We start from the raw sequence: 18205 nt of genomic DNA, 5'->3' as shown, positions 1-18205 counted from the left end.
TCTTTCCAAACAGCTTTAGTAGAATAGGTATGGTTTCTTCTTTAAACGTTTGATAGAATTCCCCTGGGAAGCCATCTGGCCCTGGACTCTTGTGTCTTGGGAGGTTTTTGATGACTGCCTCAATTTCCTCCCTGGTTATTGGCCTGTTCAGGTTTTCTATTTCTTCCTGTTCCAGTTTTGGTAGTTTGTGGCTTTCCAGGAATGCGTCCATTTCTTCTAGATTGCCCAATTTATTGGCGTAGAGCAGTTCATAATATGTTTTTAAAATCGTTTGTATTTCCTTGGTGTTGGTAGTGATCTCTCCTTTCTCAGTCATGATTTTATTAATTTGAGTCTTCTCTCTCTTCTTTTTCATAAGGTTGGCTAATGGTTTATCTATCTTATTGATTCTTTCAAAGAACCAACTCCTGGTTCTGTTGATCTGTTCCACAGTTCTTCTGGTCTCGATTTCGTTGAGTTCTGCTCGAATATTAATTAACTCTCTTCTCCCGCTGGGTGTAGGATCTATCTGCTGTTTTTTCTCTAGCTCCTTTATGTGTAAGGTTAGCTTTTGTATTTGAGTTCTTTCCAGTTTTTGAATGGATGCTTGTATTGCAATGTATTTCCCCCTTAGGACTGCTTTTGCTGCATCCCAAAGATTTTGAATGGTTGTATCTTCATTCTCATTAGTTTCCATGAATCTTTTTAATTCTTCCTTAATTTCCTGGTTGATCCTTTCATCTTTTAGCAGGATGGTCCTTAACCTCCACGTGTTTGAGGTCCTTCCAAACTTCTTATTGTGATTTAGTTCTAATTTCAAGGCATTATGGTCTGAGAATATGCAAGGGACGATCCCAGTCTTTTGGTATCGGTTCAGACCTGATTTGTGACCCAGTATGTGGTCTATTCTGGAGAAAGTTCCATGTGCACTTGAGAAGAATGTGTATTCAGTTGAGTTTGGATGTAAAGTTCTGTAGATATCTGTGAAATCTATCTGGTCCAGTGTATCATTTAAAGCTCTCGTTTCTTTGGAGATGTTGTGCTTAGAAGACCTATCGAGGGTAGAAAGAGCTAGATTGAAGTCACCAAGTATAAGTGTATTATTATCTAAGTATTTCTTCACTTTAGTTATTAATTGGTTTAAATATTTGGCAGCTCCCACATTCGGGGCATATATATTGAGGATTGTTAAGTCCTCTTGTTGGATAGATCTTTTAAGTATGAGATAGTTTCCCTCTTCATCTCTCACTACAGTCTTCGGGGTAAATGTTAGTTTATCTGATATAAGGATGGCTACCCCTGCTTTCTTTTGAGGACCATTTGAATGGTAAATGGTTCTCCAACCTTTTATTTTCAGGCTGTAGGTGTCCTTCTGTCTAAAATGAGTCTCTTGTAGACAGCAAATAGATGGGTCCTGCTTTTTTATCCAGTCTGAAACCCTGCGCCTTTTGATGGGGTCATTAAGCCCGTTCACGTTCAGAGTTACTATTGACAGATATGAGTTTAGTGTCATCATGATATCTATTCAGTCCTTGTTTTTGGATTGTTCCACTGAACTTCTTCTTAAAGGGGAATTTTAAGAGTCCCCCTTAAAATTTCTTGCAGAGCTGGTTTGGAGGTCACATATTCTTTCAGTTCCTGCCTGTCTTGGAAGCTCTTTATCTCTCCTTCCATTTTGAATGAGAGCCTTGCTGGATAAAGTATTCTTGGTTGCATGTTCTTCTCATTTAGGACCCTGAATGTATCCTGCCAGCCCTTTCTGGCCTGCCAGGTCTCTGTGGAGAGGTCTGCTGTTACCCTAATACTCCTCCCCATAAGTCAGGGATTTCTTGTCTCTTGCTGCTTTAAGGATCTTCTCTTTATCTTTGGAATTTGCAAGCTTCACTATTAAATGTCGAGGTGTTGAACGGTTTTTATTGATTTTAGGGGGGGATCTCTCTATTTCCTGGATCTGAATGCCTGTTTCCCTTCCCAGATTAGGAAAGTTTTCAGCTATGACTTGTTCAAGTACATATTCTTGCCCTCTGGCCCTTTCGGCGCCCTCAGGAACCCCAGTTAAACGTAGGTTTTCCTTCCTCAGGCTGTCGTTTATTTCCCTTAATCTGTCTTCATGGCCTTTTAATTGTCTGTCTCTTTTTTCCTCAGTTTCCCTCTTTGTCATCAACTTGTCTTCTATGTCACTCACTCGTTCTTCCACCTCTTTAACCCTCGTCGTTAGGACTTCTAGTTTGGATTGCATCTCATTCAATTGATTTTTAATTTCTGCCTGATTGGATCTAAATTCTGCAGTCATGAAGTCTCTTGAGTCCTTTATGCTTTTTTCTAGAGCCACCAGTAGCTGTATAATAGTGCTTCTGAATTGGCTTTCTGACATTGAATTGTAATCCAGATTTTGTAACTCTGTGGGAGAGAGGGCTGTTTCTGATTCTTTCTTTTGAGGTGAGGTTTTCCTTCTAGTCATTTTGCTCAGTGCAGAGTGGCCAAAAACAAGTTGTATTGGGAAAAGGAGAAAAAGAGAGGAGAGAAAGAAGGAAAGAAAAGAGAAAAAGAAAAAAGGAAGAAAAAAAGGAAAAAAAGAGAAGAAAAAGAGAAAGAAAAAGAAAGAAAGGTGAAAGAAAAAAAGGGGGGGAAGCAATCAGAAATAAAAAAAATCACGGGGGAGTATCTTCTGATTCTGTAGACTTTAAGTCCCTCGACTTCCCCTGGAACTGGTCCGTCTAGCTGGTCTTCTGGGGGAGGGGCCTGTTGTGCTGATTTTCAGGTGTTAGCACTTGGGGGAGCTGCTCTGCCCCCTGCCTGGTGCAGGGCTCAGTGGGGGTTGTTTACCCCGTGAGGCCCCAGGAGGAACAGCCGCAGTGGTTATGGCAGCTCTGGAAGCCTGGAGTCAGCCTCCGCAGGAACTACGGGGCTCGGGGCTCTCCGTCTGCAGAGCCTGGAGGCTCCGGGGCGGGGCCGCTGATCTGCTCAGCTCGGGGCAGGAGCGTCCTTGCTGTCCTGGGCCCTCCCGGCCTCTGCCTGTCCTGGGGGGAGGCCGGATCCTGGGCTGTGTCCGGGCGCCCTGTGCTCCCGGGGCCTGCGCTGTGGGATTCGCACTCCCGGTCGCGCAGCCCCCTCCGTGAGCCGCCGCCCGAGCCCCTCCGAGCTGCTCCGGTAGGTCCCGCCGTGCGCGCTGCAGCCCTTAGGGAGCTCGGCGCACTCTCCTGCGCTCGCAGGTGTCTGTTAGTGTCCCCGGGAGCCCGAGGGCATCCCCGCCCTCCTGGGTCCTGCTCTAACTCCCTGCGGGCCCCTTTCCGCCCGGAAAGGTTGGTGCAGCTCCTGCTTCTCCGGGACGGGGCTCTCCTGTCCTGGGGACACTCGCCCCGGCCTCACCCTGGCTCCTTGCGGGGCCCCTCCCCCTCGGAGGCCTTTTGTTTCTTCTTTTCTTTTTCCCCCGTCTTCCTACCTTGATAGAAGCACGAACTCTTCTCCCTGTAGCATTCCAGCTGGTCTCTCTTTAAATCTCAGGCCGAATTCGTAGATTTTCAGGGTGATTTGAAGGTTATCTAGGTAATTTGGTGGGGACAGGTGACTTGGGGACCCTACTCATCCGCCGTCTTGCCCCTTCTCCCCCCTGTATGGTATAATCTTTTAGGAGAGTACCTGGTCTGCTTTACTGAGATTGCCCAATATCTCCTAGAACAGAGGTTCTGACCTTGGCTACCCATTAAGATCACCTGTGGAGCTGTAAAAATCCTGATGTCACATTCTGCCTTTTGGAAAGTTAAAGCAGAAGATATGGTGGGGGACTCACATTGATATTTTTAAAGCTTTCCAAGTTATTCCAATATGAAGACAAGACTGAGAACCATTGTCCTCAAAAATAGAGAAAGGAGGTGGGGGAAGAGTAGGATATTCTGCTGCAGGATGGAACAACAGATCAATGTAGAGGAGGAAAGTCTTCGAAGTTGCTGAAATCCCATCATATAAGAAAAATAAGAGCTAACAACGTGATATGGCTACACTGGAAAGAACAATATATTATACACTTATGAAAGGTATTTTCGGGGTGCCTAAGTAGCTCAGTTGGTTGATGAGTGGCCAACTCTTGATTTTAGCTCAAGTCATGATCTAGGGGTTGTGAGTTTGAACACCACTCAGGCTGTGTGCTCAGCATGGAATCTGCTTTAGAATCTTTCTCTCTATATAATCTTTTTTTAAAAGATTTTAATGTATGTAAAAATAATCTTTTTTTTTAAAGATAGATATTTTCCTTTCAGCCTAGTAACTACCAGGAACAGTCCTATGGCAGCAGTAATAGCTATAATCTTTTCCCCTTCAACACTTCTAAGTATCCCTAGTGCCCAGAATTTGGTCTTAATATTGTTCTATTTTAAAAGGGGGGGAACCAGAAGCTATTATAGGATAGTTAATAACATGTCCTTGGGCTAGACAAATCAGTATTCCCTGTTGTTTCCAGGAAGCAAAAGCAATTTTTAAATGGCAGAGGCAGTGCTAGAAGGAAAAAAATCAACTTAAAGAAGCTCCCATTTGTCCAGTTGTGATCACTTATAGTAATGAAAATCATCAAATAAAATAAGTACTTGTAAAAGTCCATCACGCTAATAAGGAAAAAATCAATACAAAGAAAAATGTATGAAAGTATAATTATAGTGTCAACAAAGAATGACTGTTACCATGTACATTTAAATTTCTTTGCTTAAGTAAGAAAGTGTTTATAAATAAGTGTATATATACAGATGGATATTTGTGGGTTATTAAGTATATTTCTGTTTATAAAGCATAGATTCATACCATTTTTAATGTGTGTAAATCATAAAAAATTACATTAACTTATAAGCCAAATTCCTAGAAATGGTAGAAACTGTAACGTAACTGAACACATGCCATCAGCATTTGTGGTTTTATATAAAGTAAAGTAGAAGAGTCCAGCAGTTAACTAGCATCAGTTACCATATACAATTTACAATTAGAATGCCAATATAACCATTTATTCCAAAATAACTTAGTTAACTGTCCTGAAGAAGAATCAAAATTTTCAGACTCACCTTTCTGTCTCCCTGGGAATAAAACTTCCTGATGACCTGACTACTTACAAAACAATGTCATTAAAAAAGGCATATATTTTAAAATATCCAAACTGGCCAGGATAATATATCATGAAAACATTACAGCAGGTCTGCCAGAGTTTAAAAACAAAGAAAATAAAACTTAAGGAATACCTAATCTTTTAATTTCTGTGAAAAGTCAGAATCTATATGAAAAACTACAATTAAGATCCTATGGTAGCCAGAGAAGTGCCCCCACAAAAATGCCCATGTCCTAATCCCCAGGACCTGTGATTATGTTCCCTTCGATGGCAAAAGGAACTTTGTAGGTATGATTAAATTAAGGATCTTGAGACAGATTATCCTGGGATAGGCCCAATGTAATTACAAGGGTCCTCATAAGAGAGAGGCAAGAGGTCAGAAAGGAGAGAAGATGCTAGCTAGCATAAGGAAGGCTAGAAAGCATAAGGACTTGGATTCTCCCCAGGAGCTTCCAGAAGGAACACAACTCTGTGGACTCATTTTAGACATCTGACCTCCAGAAGTGTAAGATAAGAAATTTGTGTTGTTTTAAGTCACTCAATTTGCAGTAATTTGTTAAGGCACCAAAGGAAATCAATATAGATCCATGATAAACAATGAAAGTGATGTGCTAAAGATATTCAGCCTACTGGCCCACAGCTTGAATTTAGTTTATCTTGGACTTAGTAGCCAGTTCCTAAAACCCAACCAAAATGGAGTGTTTGGCAAACCACTTAACCTGCATTCTAGCCTCCTGAGATGATTTTTTTTTCTTTCCAATCTGGTAAAATTACAGACTGAAGTCCTGAAAAGGTATCAAAATAATCTTTTGTAGAATTCCTGACAAGCCAGCAATGTATAGAGGTTTTAATTCCAGGGCCATATAAGGATAAGAATAAAAGGAGGCATAAGGATGTAAAACAACATCTATGATATTAATAGCATTGTGCCCAGTTTTGTTAAAATATTAAACAGCTCTGTAACCAGTATGCTATTTTATATGTATCTTTTCCTTTTTAAGATATTTAGAGCATCCAAGGAAATCCAAAATGCTAGGCTTGTGATTAAGTTAAATGTTTAAAAGCATTTGATTAAGTTTGCAATCAGTGGTTAAATGGTTGAGGGGACTTGTTTTGTTCATTTAATATGTATTTGATTTATTGGATAAGTTGTATGTGACTGTTCAAAACAGTTGTTCTGAAATTTGAACATGTATCAGAATCACCAGGAGGGCTGGTTGGAACATAGTCAGCTGTGTTTCTGATTCAGTAGGTGTGGTTTGGGGCCCAGGAGAATTTTGCATTTCTAACAAACTCTCAGGTACTGCTTATGCTTCTAGTTTGGGGACCGCACTTTGAGAACCACTAAAGAATGTTAGCTATTTTATGTTTAAAGGAATGCTAAATGCTTGATAAATTCATAAGATTAATATTTTTGACTATCAACAAAGTACAAAAAGAAGGGTGCATTCCTTTAGGTACAGAAAGCCCCTTGCACATTAAAGCATCTATGGGCAAAAGGGAGTACAACAAAGCTTGATAGAAAATGCCACTTTGATCCTTCCGCCACAGAAGCTGAAGGTAAAATAGAATTAATAATACAAGTGGAAAAGGAACTGCTCCCAGGTTGTTTTCACATTGGAATCACTTGTGGAAACAAAGATATTAAAGACCTTTAGTTAGTTCGTATATTTTGTCAATGACGCTGCTTTCTACTTAATGTTTAAAGCTGCTATAAATCATACAAGAAATACTGAAAGGGACCATAAGGGAAAGGGGAGAAATTGAGTGGGGAAAAATTAGAGAGGAAGACAAACCATGAGAAACTCCTCACTCTGGGAAACAAAGGGTTGCAGAAGGGAAGGTGGGTGGGGGGATGGGGTAAATGGGTGACGGACACTAAGGAGGGCATGTTATGAGATGACACTCGGTGTTATACTATATGTTGGCAAATTGAATTTAAATTTTAAAAATCACAAATAAATCACCATTCTTATTTTTCATCTTCCAGGTTACTAAAGGTCTTTAAAAAAAAACAGCTTTTCGCTGGAAACAATGACAAACCTATAACTAGAGTTGGGCTTACAGAGCCATTAACAGTAATCTGGGCTTTTTATGGCTCTCCATCAATTTAAAACCCCAGATTTCAATATTGTAAAAGCTGTGTTATATGTAGTACAAATGAAAGGTTGACAAGTTAAAATACTTTCTCTAGCTCTATAATGACTTGATTTTTGTCTCTTTTCATTTCCATTAGAATATATAAAGTTCTGTTTGCCTTCTGGTGGATTCCTACAGCTTGGTAGACAATCTTGGGCATCTGTCAACAATGGCAGCAAAACAGCTTTTGCAATATCCAAATTACCCAAAGTTAAAGTTTCTCACACATATCAGTTTCCTCTGGATGTTCAATAGCCAATGTTAGGGTTTTAAAAAAATAATCCACAAGTTAAAACATTTATTCAACTTGATTTTACCCAAATGTTTAAAATGTAGTCTATTCCCTGCATCCCCACCCCCATCATCTCTTTTCCTACTGTGTCAAAAAAGAGAAGCATGGCATAGGACTTTAAATAGAAAGATGGTTCAGGAGATAAAATGTTAACATTGATTATTTCAGAAAAATGACAGTATTGGTGGTTCTCTCTCTCTTTTTACATCTCTTTTAGTATTTTCTACCAAAAGGACTATTACTGTAATAACCAGAGAAAAAACCCTCATATCATTCAAATAAGAACATTTCTTCCAAACATGATTTTGAAAGTAATTGAGAATGAACTAGGGCTTCTTAGAGCAATGGCTAATTCTTGGCCTTGGTAAAGAAATGTACAAGATGAGCCTGGAACATCTTGCCATATCGAGCAGTAAGGGAGTTATCAAAGACTAATAGAGGTATGTCAAAACGACCCAGCAGCCAACTTGAGGACAGGTCACATTGGCCAAATATGGGATAATTTGAGCAGCAATAGGAATAATAACTGCAATGAATTGAAGCCTTCAAATATATTAAAATACATGAGTTTGAACAGAAGAACACTGACAAGAGTCATAATAAGACCAATTTCAATTTAATGAAGAAGAGAACTCTCAGGCAGTTTGTATAAACTCTCATAGGAACCATCAGACTGCATAAAAATGAAACAAGATAGCACAGTATGTAGAGTGCCCTGATAAAGGATATTTTCATGGAAGCTCGAGAACAATTTTAAAGAAATTGGTATGGAGGAGGCATGAAGAAGATGGTTGATCTAAATAACCCATAAAGACACTCTGACCTCAAATTTCTACTATTCTTTTACATTTTTCCCTTTGGTATAAGATCAAAAAAATTTTTAGGAATTAAAACACTCAGAAGGCCAAAACGAAATAAAGCAAAACAAAGCAAAAAATACCATAAGCAAAGTCCCCCATGTCCCCAGGAAGGCCTGATGCAGAGTCAGTGTGGTTGAGTGAACAGATACAAAACAAAACCAAAAAACCTGAAAAACTAAAGAAGCAACAAAACAAAAAAGAAAACACCAATCATGTGCTGGACCAGATCTTAAGAGCAAACATGGATATTGGTGAGATGGTCAATCATACAGCAATCCTGATACTGTTAGAAGTTGAGCTATTCCTAAACTTATTGAAACGTGGTAAATGTGTTGCAAAAGCCAAAGGCAAACAGAACTTGTATTCTCATGGGATCCTGCCACAGTCTTCCTTTTGTCCATATCCTGCCTTGAATAAGACTGTGTGCCACCCCAAATTTCAGTTTGTTATTAGTGACACCTCCAATCAGTTGAATAGCTGACTGTCAAGCAGTGGGAGGAATTTTGGGTTGTGCATAATGCCACTGAGAAATCTATAATTATTTAAAAATGAATATTTCATATTTTTACCTTTTAATGAAGCAAGCCAAGGCCTTAGAGGAGACATATATTTTATCCCCAGTGTAAATTGGTCAGGGAAGAAACTTATTAACTGAGTCTGCCTCCAGGAGGGAGAATATTCCAGTGCTCTGATACCTCTATCCAGGTTATAATTTTAGTTCTATCAATATAAGAATAATGAGGAAACAAAATAATACCTTTAGCAAACCTAGATGGGCTCCTCTCAAATGGGCTGGTGTTGGAGGAAATCCAGGGAGGTTGAATAATTGCCACATGCAATTTATTCACGAAAGCTTCTATAATGGCCAGATTATTTTTATTTATTTATTTATTTATTTATTTATTTATTTATTTATTTATTTATGACAGTCAGAGAGAGAGAGAGAGAGAGAGAGAGAGAGAGAGAGAAAGAGGCAGAGACACAGGCAGAGGGAGAAGCAGGCTCCATGCACCGGGAGCCTGACGTGGTATTCGATCCCGGGTCTCCAGGATCGCGCCCCGGGCCAAAGACAGGCGCCAAACCACTGCGCCACCCAGGGATCCCCTGGCCAGATTATTTTGATTTAAGTATTAGTACCTAGTTTTGAGGGCCTCAGGGATAAATGGGTAGGGCATAATGGCATTGAGAATGACCTCTTCAAAGTGAGCTATAGGAGTCTCAGTGGTAGGTCACGGTAAGCTGAATAGGAGACCCCAGTGATGTCTCAAATTTATTCAGAGCTTTCCTGAGATTGAATCAGGCCATAACTTGGTTCCATCAGTATTACCTGAATATATTCCGTGTGGCTGTCCTTTATAAACATTATCTCATTCATCCTCTTGTAACTCATTGAGATAAGTATTTGTACCTCCATTTTACAGCTGTGGAACCTAAGACTTGGAAGCAACTGGTCCAAGCCACAGAGCCAGTGTGGCATGAGTTGTGACTTAAAATGAAGCCCAGTCCTGCTTCAAAGCCCTTGAAGTTTACACTATGGCAAACTGCCTCTATACTATGAAGAGTCGTAAATCATGTTGTGAAGGGCTGGGTTTTGTTACCATTTACCCAAGGACTGCCATGCCTGCCATGCCTGCTAGCTTTTTGGTGAACTCTGTAAAGATTCATGGAGATATCGTATTTTCAATCTATAGATACAGCAATCCTTTAGTACCTAATGAGGTGCAATATTTTAAAACATTTCAGTAAGAAACCTAAGAAAGATTGCCTTTTTTCAGTCTTAATATCACTGGCATAAATACCTTTTTTATACATATTTTTTATTTATTCATTTATGAGAGACAGAGAGAGGCAGAGATAACAGGCAGAGGGAGAAGCAGGCTCCATGCAGGGAGCCCAACACGGGATTCGATCCCGGAACTCCAGGATCAGGCCCTGGGCCAAAGGCAGGCACCAAACCACTGAGCCATCCAGGGATCCCCTTTATATTTTTTTATTGAAGTTCGATTTGCCAACATATAGTATGTTGGCATCATCCTGTGGCGGGTGCTCATCCTGTCAAGTGCCCCCCTCAGTGCCTGTCACCCAGTCACCCATCCCCCCACCCGCCTCCCCATCCACTCCCCCTTGTTCATCTCCCAGAGTTAGGAGTCTCATGTTTTGTCACCTTCTCTAATTTTTCCCACTCATTTTCCCTCCTTTCCCCTATAATCCCTTTCACTATTTCTTATATTCCCCATATAAGTGAAACCATATAATGATTGTCCTTCTCCAATTGACTTACTTCACTCAGCATAATAGCCTCATGAAATATCTTTAATAATAGTATTGCAGCTTTTTAAAAGCATTCCTTTCAATATGACAGTGGTTCACTCCTTCTCTTGAGGACTGTGCCTCATCCACAAATCCCTCTGTAACTTCCCTTGTTTGAGCCATCAGAATGACAATGATTTGAAACCTTTCCGTGTTGTTGCAGGGGCATGTGGATGTGTGATTGTGTAGGCATTTGAATAGTGTACCCTGAATTTATAGCCACCTGGAAACTCAAAATGTGACCTTGTTTGGAAATAGGGTCTCTGCAGAAGTAATTCGTTAAGATAATGTCATACTAGAGGAGGGCGGGCCCTACATCAGAGAACTGGTGTCCTCATAAGAAAAGGAGGGGATTCACAGAGACATACAGAGAAGAAGCCCAGGTGAACACAGAGGCAGAGTTTGAAGTGATTCAACTACAAGCCAAGGAATGCCAGGGATTGCTGAGAGCCATCAGAAGCTAGGCAGGGCAAGGAAGGATTCTACTCAGAGCCTTCAGAGAAAGCATGGCTTTGCTTACACATTGATTTTGGACTTCTAGCCTCTAGAACTGTGAACGAATAAATAATCTCTGTCGTTTTAAGCCACCAGGTTTGTGGTAATTTGTATGACAGCCCTAAGAAACAAATACAGAGGTTTACGCTGATTTTCCTTTCTACTAGTTTTATATTAGTAGAATACATTTTAGCAATCAATACCATAAGCAAATTACATCTATAGGGAAAGTAATTAGAGTAGAACAATGTTACATTGTTTGGTTTTCCATGGAGCCTTTCATACACATGGTTCCTGAAGCTATATCACTAAGGTGCTGTATGAAAGTGAAAATGAGTGTGAACCTATTATGCCCCTTTTGGCTGCAGACTCAGAACATTAGGCACCAACAGCTATCATTATGGAAGTCACAGAAAGCCTTGAATCTGGAGAGAGAAGGTCCCACTGCTGTTGTGAAGTTCCATCCGATTTTAAACTTCCTAGGTATCCGTGATAGTCATGCTGAGGTGTCACTTCTGGTGTCACATCTAAAAGGACAAGCCCAGGGCAGCCCTGGTGGCGCAGCGGTTTAGCGCTGCCTGCTGCCCAGGGTGTGATCCTGGAGACCTGGGATTGAGTCCCACGTGGGGCTCCCTGTATGGAGCCTGCTTCTCCCTCTGCCTGTGTGTCTCTGCCTCTCTCTCTGTGTATCTCTCATGAATAAACAAATAAAATCTTTTTTTAAAAAACTATAAAAAATAAAAGGACAAGCCCAGAGTGAAGGCAAAAATGTACTGTCCAACTCTTAACCCCAGCAGAGAATTGACAAAATCTGAAAACATCCTCAAATTTGAAGCAAATTTAAATGAAAAAAATAAAGTATTTTTTGTGTGTGTCTTCTGATATGTTAGGGGGTAGAAAAGAATTGCTAAGAGAGACTTCCCAAAATAGAGAAGTGAGCAATGATTGATTCTCTCTGTTGGGGGTCTGGCCCTACAGGGATCCACCCTGAACTAAGGAAACAGTTCAAATCTTGAAGCTGTGCTCCCATTGGTGCAATATTTACTCCCTTACCAGTTAGAGTGTATCTAGGTGAAGGACATTTCAGTGGTGCATAAAATGAATTAACACAGCAGTCCTGAGATGACTGTCTTTGAAAGGCCTACTTCCAGGGTTGGCCCTTGACTGGCATCTGGGAACTTGAACTTCTGCAGGGCTTCCACCATTCCTGGAAATAGTAAGGATAGCTCACTGCCTAAATTGTATAAATGCTGTGGATTATGCCAAACACTTCCCTTCCTTCTGGGAGCCTAGAATTTGGGTTTATGCTAGGGTGAGGGTGCTATGTCACCAGTCCTCAATAAAAATCTTGGGCACAGAGTCTCTAACAAGCTTCCCTGATAGGCAACATTTCACATATGTTGACACAACTCATTGCTGGGGGTAATTAAGCATGTCCTGTATGACTCCACAGGGAGAGGACCCCTTGAAGCTTGTTCCTGGTCTCCCCCAGACTTGACACCATGCACCTTTTCCCTTTGCTGATTTTGCTTTGTATCTTTTTTTTTTTCTCCTGGTAATGGATCTCAGCCATTACTATAACCATATGCTATGTCCTGTGAGTGAGCCCTCCTCATGAATTCTTGAACTTTGGGGTGATCTTGGGGACCCTGACACACCAGCTTTTGCAAAATATCATTCAATGTCTCAGTGCTTCCCTTATTCCTCATTAGCACCCTCAGATTACACAATACTGAACTCAGACTTAGCTAGGGAGAATTTGCTCACAGTATTTTGAAGAATGGACAGGTTTTATTCTTGTAATCAAGAATATAAAGAGCTGGGCAGCCCGGGTGGCTTAGCGGTTTAGCGCCACCTTCGGCCCAGGGCCTGGTCCTGGAGACCCAGGGTCAAGTCCCACATCAGGCTCCCCTCATGGAGCCCGCTTCTCCCTCTGCCTGTGTCTCTGCCTCTCTCTCTCTCTCTCTCTCTCTCTCTCTGGAATAAATAAATAAAATCTTAAAAAAAAGAATATAAAGAGCAGTACATTTTATTTTGATGGCATATTAAGGTACTTCTTGGTCTGATTTATCTTTCTTTTGATGGCTGAAACAGGACCAACTTGTGAGGGTATTTTTTTTTTCATTCTTTGAAGATCTAAAATATGTTTACTTGCAAATTTTAAACATTGCTTTCTATCCTTCTGTTCCTGAATACATGAAACTTGGTCTTGCCTTAACCTTTTGTGCCAGCAGTTCCTTCTGTCTGCAATGCTTTCCCCACAGGTTTGCATACCTGCTTCTGTCTTTTCAGTCAGTTCCCAAATGTCATCTCCTCAGAGAGGCCCTTCCTGACCACCCTATCTACAGTAACCCCCACCCCACCCACACATCACCCTGCTTTTGCTTCATCATAGCACTTACGCCAACCTGCTATTCTCATCATGCTTTATTTATTGGTTTAGTGCAAGCCTCCTCCCACTAAAATATAATTTACACCCAAACAGAGATTTTGTTTGATTTGATCATTTTATTCTCAGTGCTAAAACAATTCCTGGAAGAAAAACTAGGCATTCAATAAATATTTTTGAATAAATGAATAATTAAATCATTTGCTTAATAATTAACACTTTGGAAATTGCACTTAACAGCTTTTAGGAGACTAGCCCAGTTTTGCCTTTTTTTCTTTTTGTTTCCACATTCACTATATTCCCCCCTTAGGTTCTTCTTTCACCAATGGGCACTTTTTTTTTTATTCCACCAGGCCCCCAAAGTAGCCGGACAGGCAGATGGAGAAGCAATGCCATCAATCAGTGTCAGGTGTGCACTATTCTCCTGATTTGAAAAGGCCAGCACTGTCATTTAAACATCATCCAATCTCTTTGCATCTTACAAAGTTTAACTTCCAGGAAAAGCAAGGAGGCAATTGCTATGGATTGTATGGTGCATATTGGCAGGGTAGATGTCATTAAGATTCACTTCTTCGCTTCTCCCGTTCAATTGCTTCTGTGAAAGGCAGTGGATTTCTATTGTCTTCTTCAATTTAGATTTATTGAATTTCTGAATCTCAGCCATATCTGGTTTGTCAGATATTTTGGCAGATTAAGCAGCAATGGGGTACACAAAAGAAAGTCTGCTTCTGCAGTAGCTAGTATGCCCACCTTTCTGACATCCCCATTTACCATTTTAGCCTCTTCTGTTATTGCACTATCCTTATTCTCCTTGGACTCTAAGTATTTCCTTCTGCCCCTCCCTCACTGCACCTCAAGGTTCAGCCTTCTCCAATTCTCCCACAAGGAAATTCAGGAGCTCATTTTCTACCACTGAGCTTACAGTTCTATTTATCCAGCTCTCAACTTCACCCAAGGTCTATCTCCAGTGGCTGGTGGACATTTGTTTTGGAGCTTCAACCTCCAATATGTCTAATACCTAATCTAGCACCTTCTCTCCAAAGCAGAAACTCCTTTCACTTTTCTGCTTCTGCTAACATATCCATATATTTTAAGAATAACAAATCTGAAATTATTTTGCATCCACTATCACTGTACCCTTCACAATCAGTTATCATGACACCATATAAATATTTTATTAGCTGTTCCTTCTTTAGCATTCCCTTCACTCACACACTAGCATAGATTGACAGCGCAACACCCCAAGATTACTACACAGCCTTCTCATTCAGCATTTCACAAAGCCACCCAGGAAACAGAACCATTTGAGGAACTTGTTAAAGTATAATTTCCTCAAAACTATCTGAGCTCTCACTGCTGAATTAGAATATCTGATTGTGGGGCCCAGAATTCTTCATTTTTCTGCATTGGGATACACCTCTTGTAAGGACCACCACTTGATATCTAATACATTCACATGCACTGGAGAGTATAAATTGGACCGTAAGGATAAGAAGACCCTCATTTTATAGAAAAGGAAACTAAGATCCAGGGAAGTTTGCACCTATGAATCACAGTCTCAAGCCTTTTGATTTTCAAGCCATGCCTAACTGATAGCCTTTTCAAGGCCTGCGTGGAGCATCTAGGTGGCTCAGTTGGTTGAGCTTCTGATTCTTGTCTTTCCCACTTAGGTCATGACCTCAGAGTTTTGAGATCGAGCCCTGTGTCAGGCTCAGTGCTCAGTGAGGAGTCTCGGAATCTGCCTGAGATCCTCTCACTCTGCACCTCCCTCTTTACCCCCCTCAAATAAATAAATAAGTCTTAAAATTTTTTTAAAAAGAGAAAGGTCTGCATGTAAGGTTTGGCCTTTGGGTGTGATCTGGGAACTTTGATTTGAGGAAGGTTCCAGGACTGATGAGAGTTGCTCACTATGACTATTTCTTTTTTTAATTTTACAAACAGTATGGTTTAAAGTAAATATCCGCTTTCCTTCTGAGAGTCTGGATTTGGGTACGTGTCAAACAGAGGATGCTATGTGACCAGCCCTCAATAAAAACCCTGAGTACTGAGTCTCTAAGGAGCTTCCCTGGTTGGCAACATTTCACACGTGTTATCATAACTCATTACTAAGGGAATTAAACATGTCCTGAGCGTCTCCACTGGGAAAGGACTCTTGGAATTTTACACCTGGTTTCCCTTGGATTTTGCTACATGTGCCTTTTCCCTTCATCGATTGTGCTTGGTATACTTTCACTGTAGTAAATCATAGCTGTGAGTATTATGACTATATGCTGAGTCCATGAATCCTCCTAGTGAATCATCAAACATGGCAGTGCAAGCTGATGTTTTCCATAATGTATTTCACTGCCCCTCTTGTGGGCTATATATAAAAGGTAGTGCGGGTAATCAAAACAGCATGGCCTTTTAAAAAAATGATCTAAATGCCGACTTAGCTGCTAAGCTCCATTACTTTTCTGAGTCATGGTTTTGTCATCTATAAAACTGACCAATAATATGCAATTTTTAAGGTTTTTACAAAGATTTAGAGATAATGGTACAAGAAATCCACCCTTTAGGGAGGAGCTATTATTTTTATTCAATGTTTTGGATAAGATGGAATGATCAGAATGAATTCTGTGTATCCACTTTATGTATCCATATATCCATGTAGCAATGGAACTAATTATATAGAGCAAAAGATTTCAATTATGTTTGAACTTGTGAGCAGATTGTTTTTCTCAGAATCTATGTAGAGCTCCTTTAATAAGGACTTGCAGTGGGAATTGTGCGGAAAGCAAGCACAGCAAAGAACATGTTTATTTTCATTCATAGCTTTCAACCCATGCTTCGTTAATTGTCTCTTACTTTTGGGGTCCTGATTTCTGGGTCCTGACCTCTTTCTGGATGCCAATGTGTACCTCTTAACTCTTTATTGGATACTCAGCTGTTCCTCTAACTTTATCCTTTTCCAACCACTACTTTACACATGATTTATTCACCATCGTTCACTTGGTTCTATATGGAAGATCCCCACTGAAACTTCTCGCCTGGAATGACCCCTGGCTTCCTCCCTTAACCAGCTTTAATATTTGCTTTTGAATAAAGTTTAGTTCACTTTTGTGGAAGCAGAATTATTAGGCAAATGTAATCCCAGTCAGTGGCAGCATAGTTGGAAGAAAAACTCATTTATGTTTATTTATTCTTTTAGTTCCGTGCTTCCAGAACATGAACACAACACTTCCAAATACTAACATTGTCCCATCTGAAATAATGTCACTAAAAGGCTTGAAGATGATTTATTTCAAAACTATTTAGCAATTCAAATGGGGTAGATTCTTTAGTATATACTAGGGCAGCTGCCATAAATAGTGTCATAAGGAGTTACTTATGGCATATCATTTTCAGAAAAAAAGTCATTAGTCTTTGATATCAAGGGTGAAATATTTAAACAAAGACATTTGCTTTGTATTTCTCAACCAAACATGATATAATGGTGACAGCATTGCTTGGGGAATTAGGGAGCCTATGTTTCAGTCTTTATGATATAATGGTTAAGAGGCTTTTCCTACCTTGACTTTTATCTGAGTAGGGGTGAGATACTAGTACTTGCCAATAGACTATGAGTGGAAGTGATTATGTCACTTCTCTGCTAAGGTGAGTTTGAAGCTAGTATCCCATCTCCATATTCTCTTCCCATAGCTTCTGGCTGGATGTTAACTAACACCCAGGACAGTCTTGGAGGCTACACACTGAGAATGCTAGAGCCATCCTCATCCAGAATCCCTGAAGGGCCACATAAATAATTAAGCCTTCCCTCTTACCCATTAGGAATATGCACACTATGTTAGCCACTGGCATTTTGAGATTTTATGTTATAGTAGCTAGTACATTCCTAATTAAGTTGTTTCACCTCTTTATGCCAATCTATTTGGATTGTTATAGGATTGTTATAGGATTAAATGACTTAGAACAATGCCTAACATACAATAAACGCTCAATAAATTAATATTATTACCTTAATATTATTAATATTATAAAGATTATTAACTACTCAATATTATTAATATTATACTTAATATTATTACCTACTCTGTTGCTAACTAGTTATGAGTCATTGAACATGTCGGTTTCCGTGGACATCTGTTTCTTCAACTGTCAAATATGAATTACACCTGATGCATTCTAAGTTTCCCTAAGTTCGACATTTTGTAATCGGAAACCTCTTCAAATTGCTAAGATGATGTGGGGAGAAGCATTCAGAACATCAGGTAAAGAGAGAAAGGAAGAAACAGAGAACAGTATAAAGGATGCTGAGAGGACAAAAACCTTATTTAAAGAGAAGCATATTTTCTTTTTGAAATTCATCAATTCTGAAATAAACTTTGAAGAGAAAAAGATTTACGAACCGGGCTGTGTCCATGAGACTTTCATTCACACCCAAATGAATATCTTGTGTGGTAAGAAAACAAGGGTGTCCTCCCAGAAGAGCAAAACCTACAAGTAAAGAAAAAGGAAAAAATAGCATTTTGAAAAAAAAAGAACTGAAGTAGAAAACAAAATTATGAGGAACTGGTACCATCTCAATGGAAAAGTCAATCTTATTGAAGCTCTCTAATGTCTCTGGTAGGGAATTCCCAGGCAAAGCAAAATTAGAAACTGAGACAGGTAGATGAAAT

At 40.0% G+C, this 18205-nt stretch overlaps 1 protein-coding gene and 1 pseudogene across 1 annotated transcript in view; both read right to left on the bottom strand.

Moving 5' to 3' along the window:
• The window catches only part of OTC (ornithine transcarbamylase), a 76270-nt gene that overhangs the window by 27798 nt on the left and 30267 nt on the right, over positions 1–18205 (bottom strand). The window contains exon 4 of the mRNA XM_055337435.1: positions 17936–18023. Coding sequence (XP_055193410.1) covers positions 17936–18023 — 88 coding nt within the window. The remainder of the gene's footprint in view (positions 1–17935; positions 18024–18205) is intronic.
• Positions 13980–14229, bottom strand: LOC129517616 (thymosin beta-4-like; annotated as a pseudogene).

This window comes from Nyctereutes procyonoides, unplaced genomic scaffold, assembly GCF_905146905.1.
Source record: "Nyctereutes procyonoides isolate TBG_1078 unplaced genomic scaffold, NYPRO_anot_genome, whole genome shotgun sequence".
Classification (NCBI taxonomy): domain Eukaryota; kingdom Metazoa; phylum Chordata; class Mammalia; order Carnivora; family Canidae; genus Nyctereutes; species Nyctereutes procyonoides.
The sequence above is the reverse complement of the archived record's forward strand: the minus strand, read 5'-3'. Positions and strand labels throughout refer to the sequence as shown.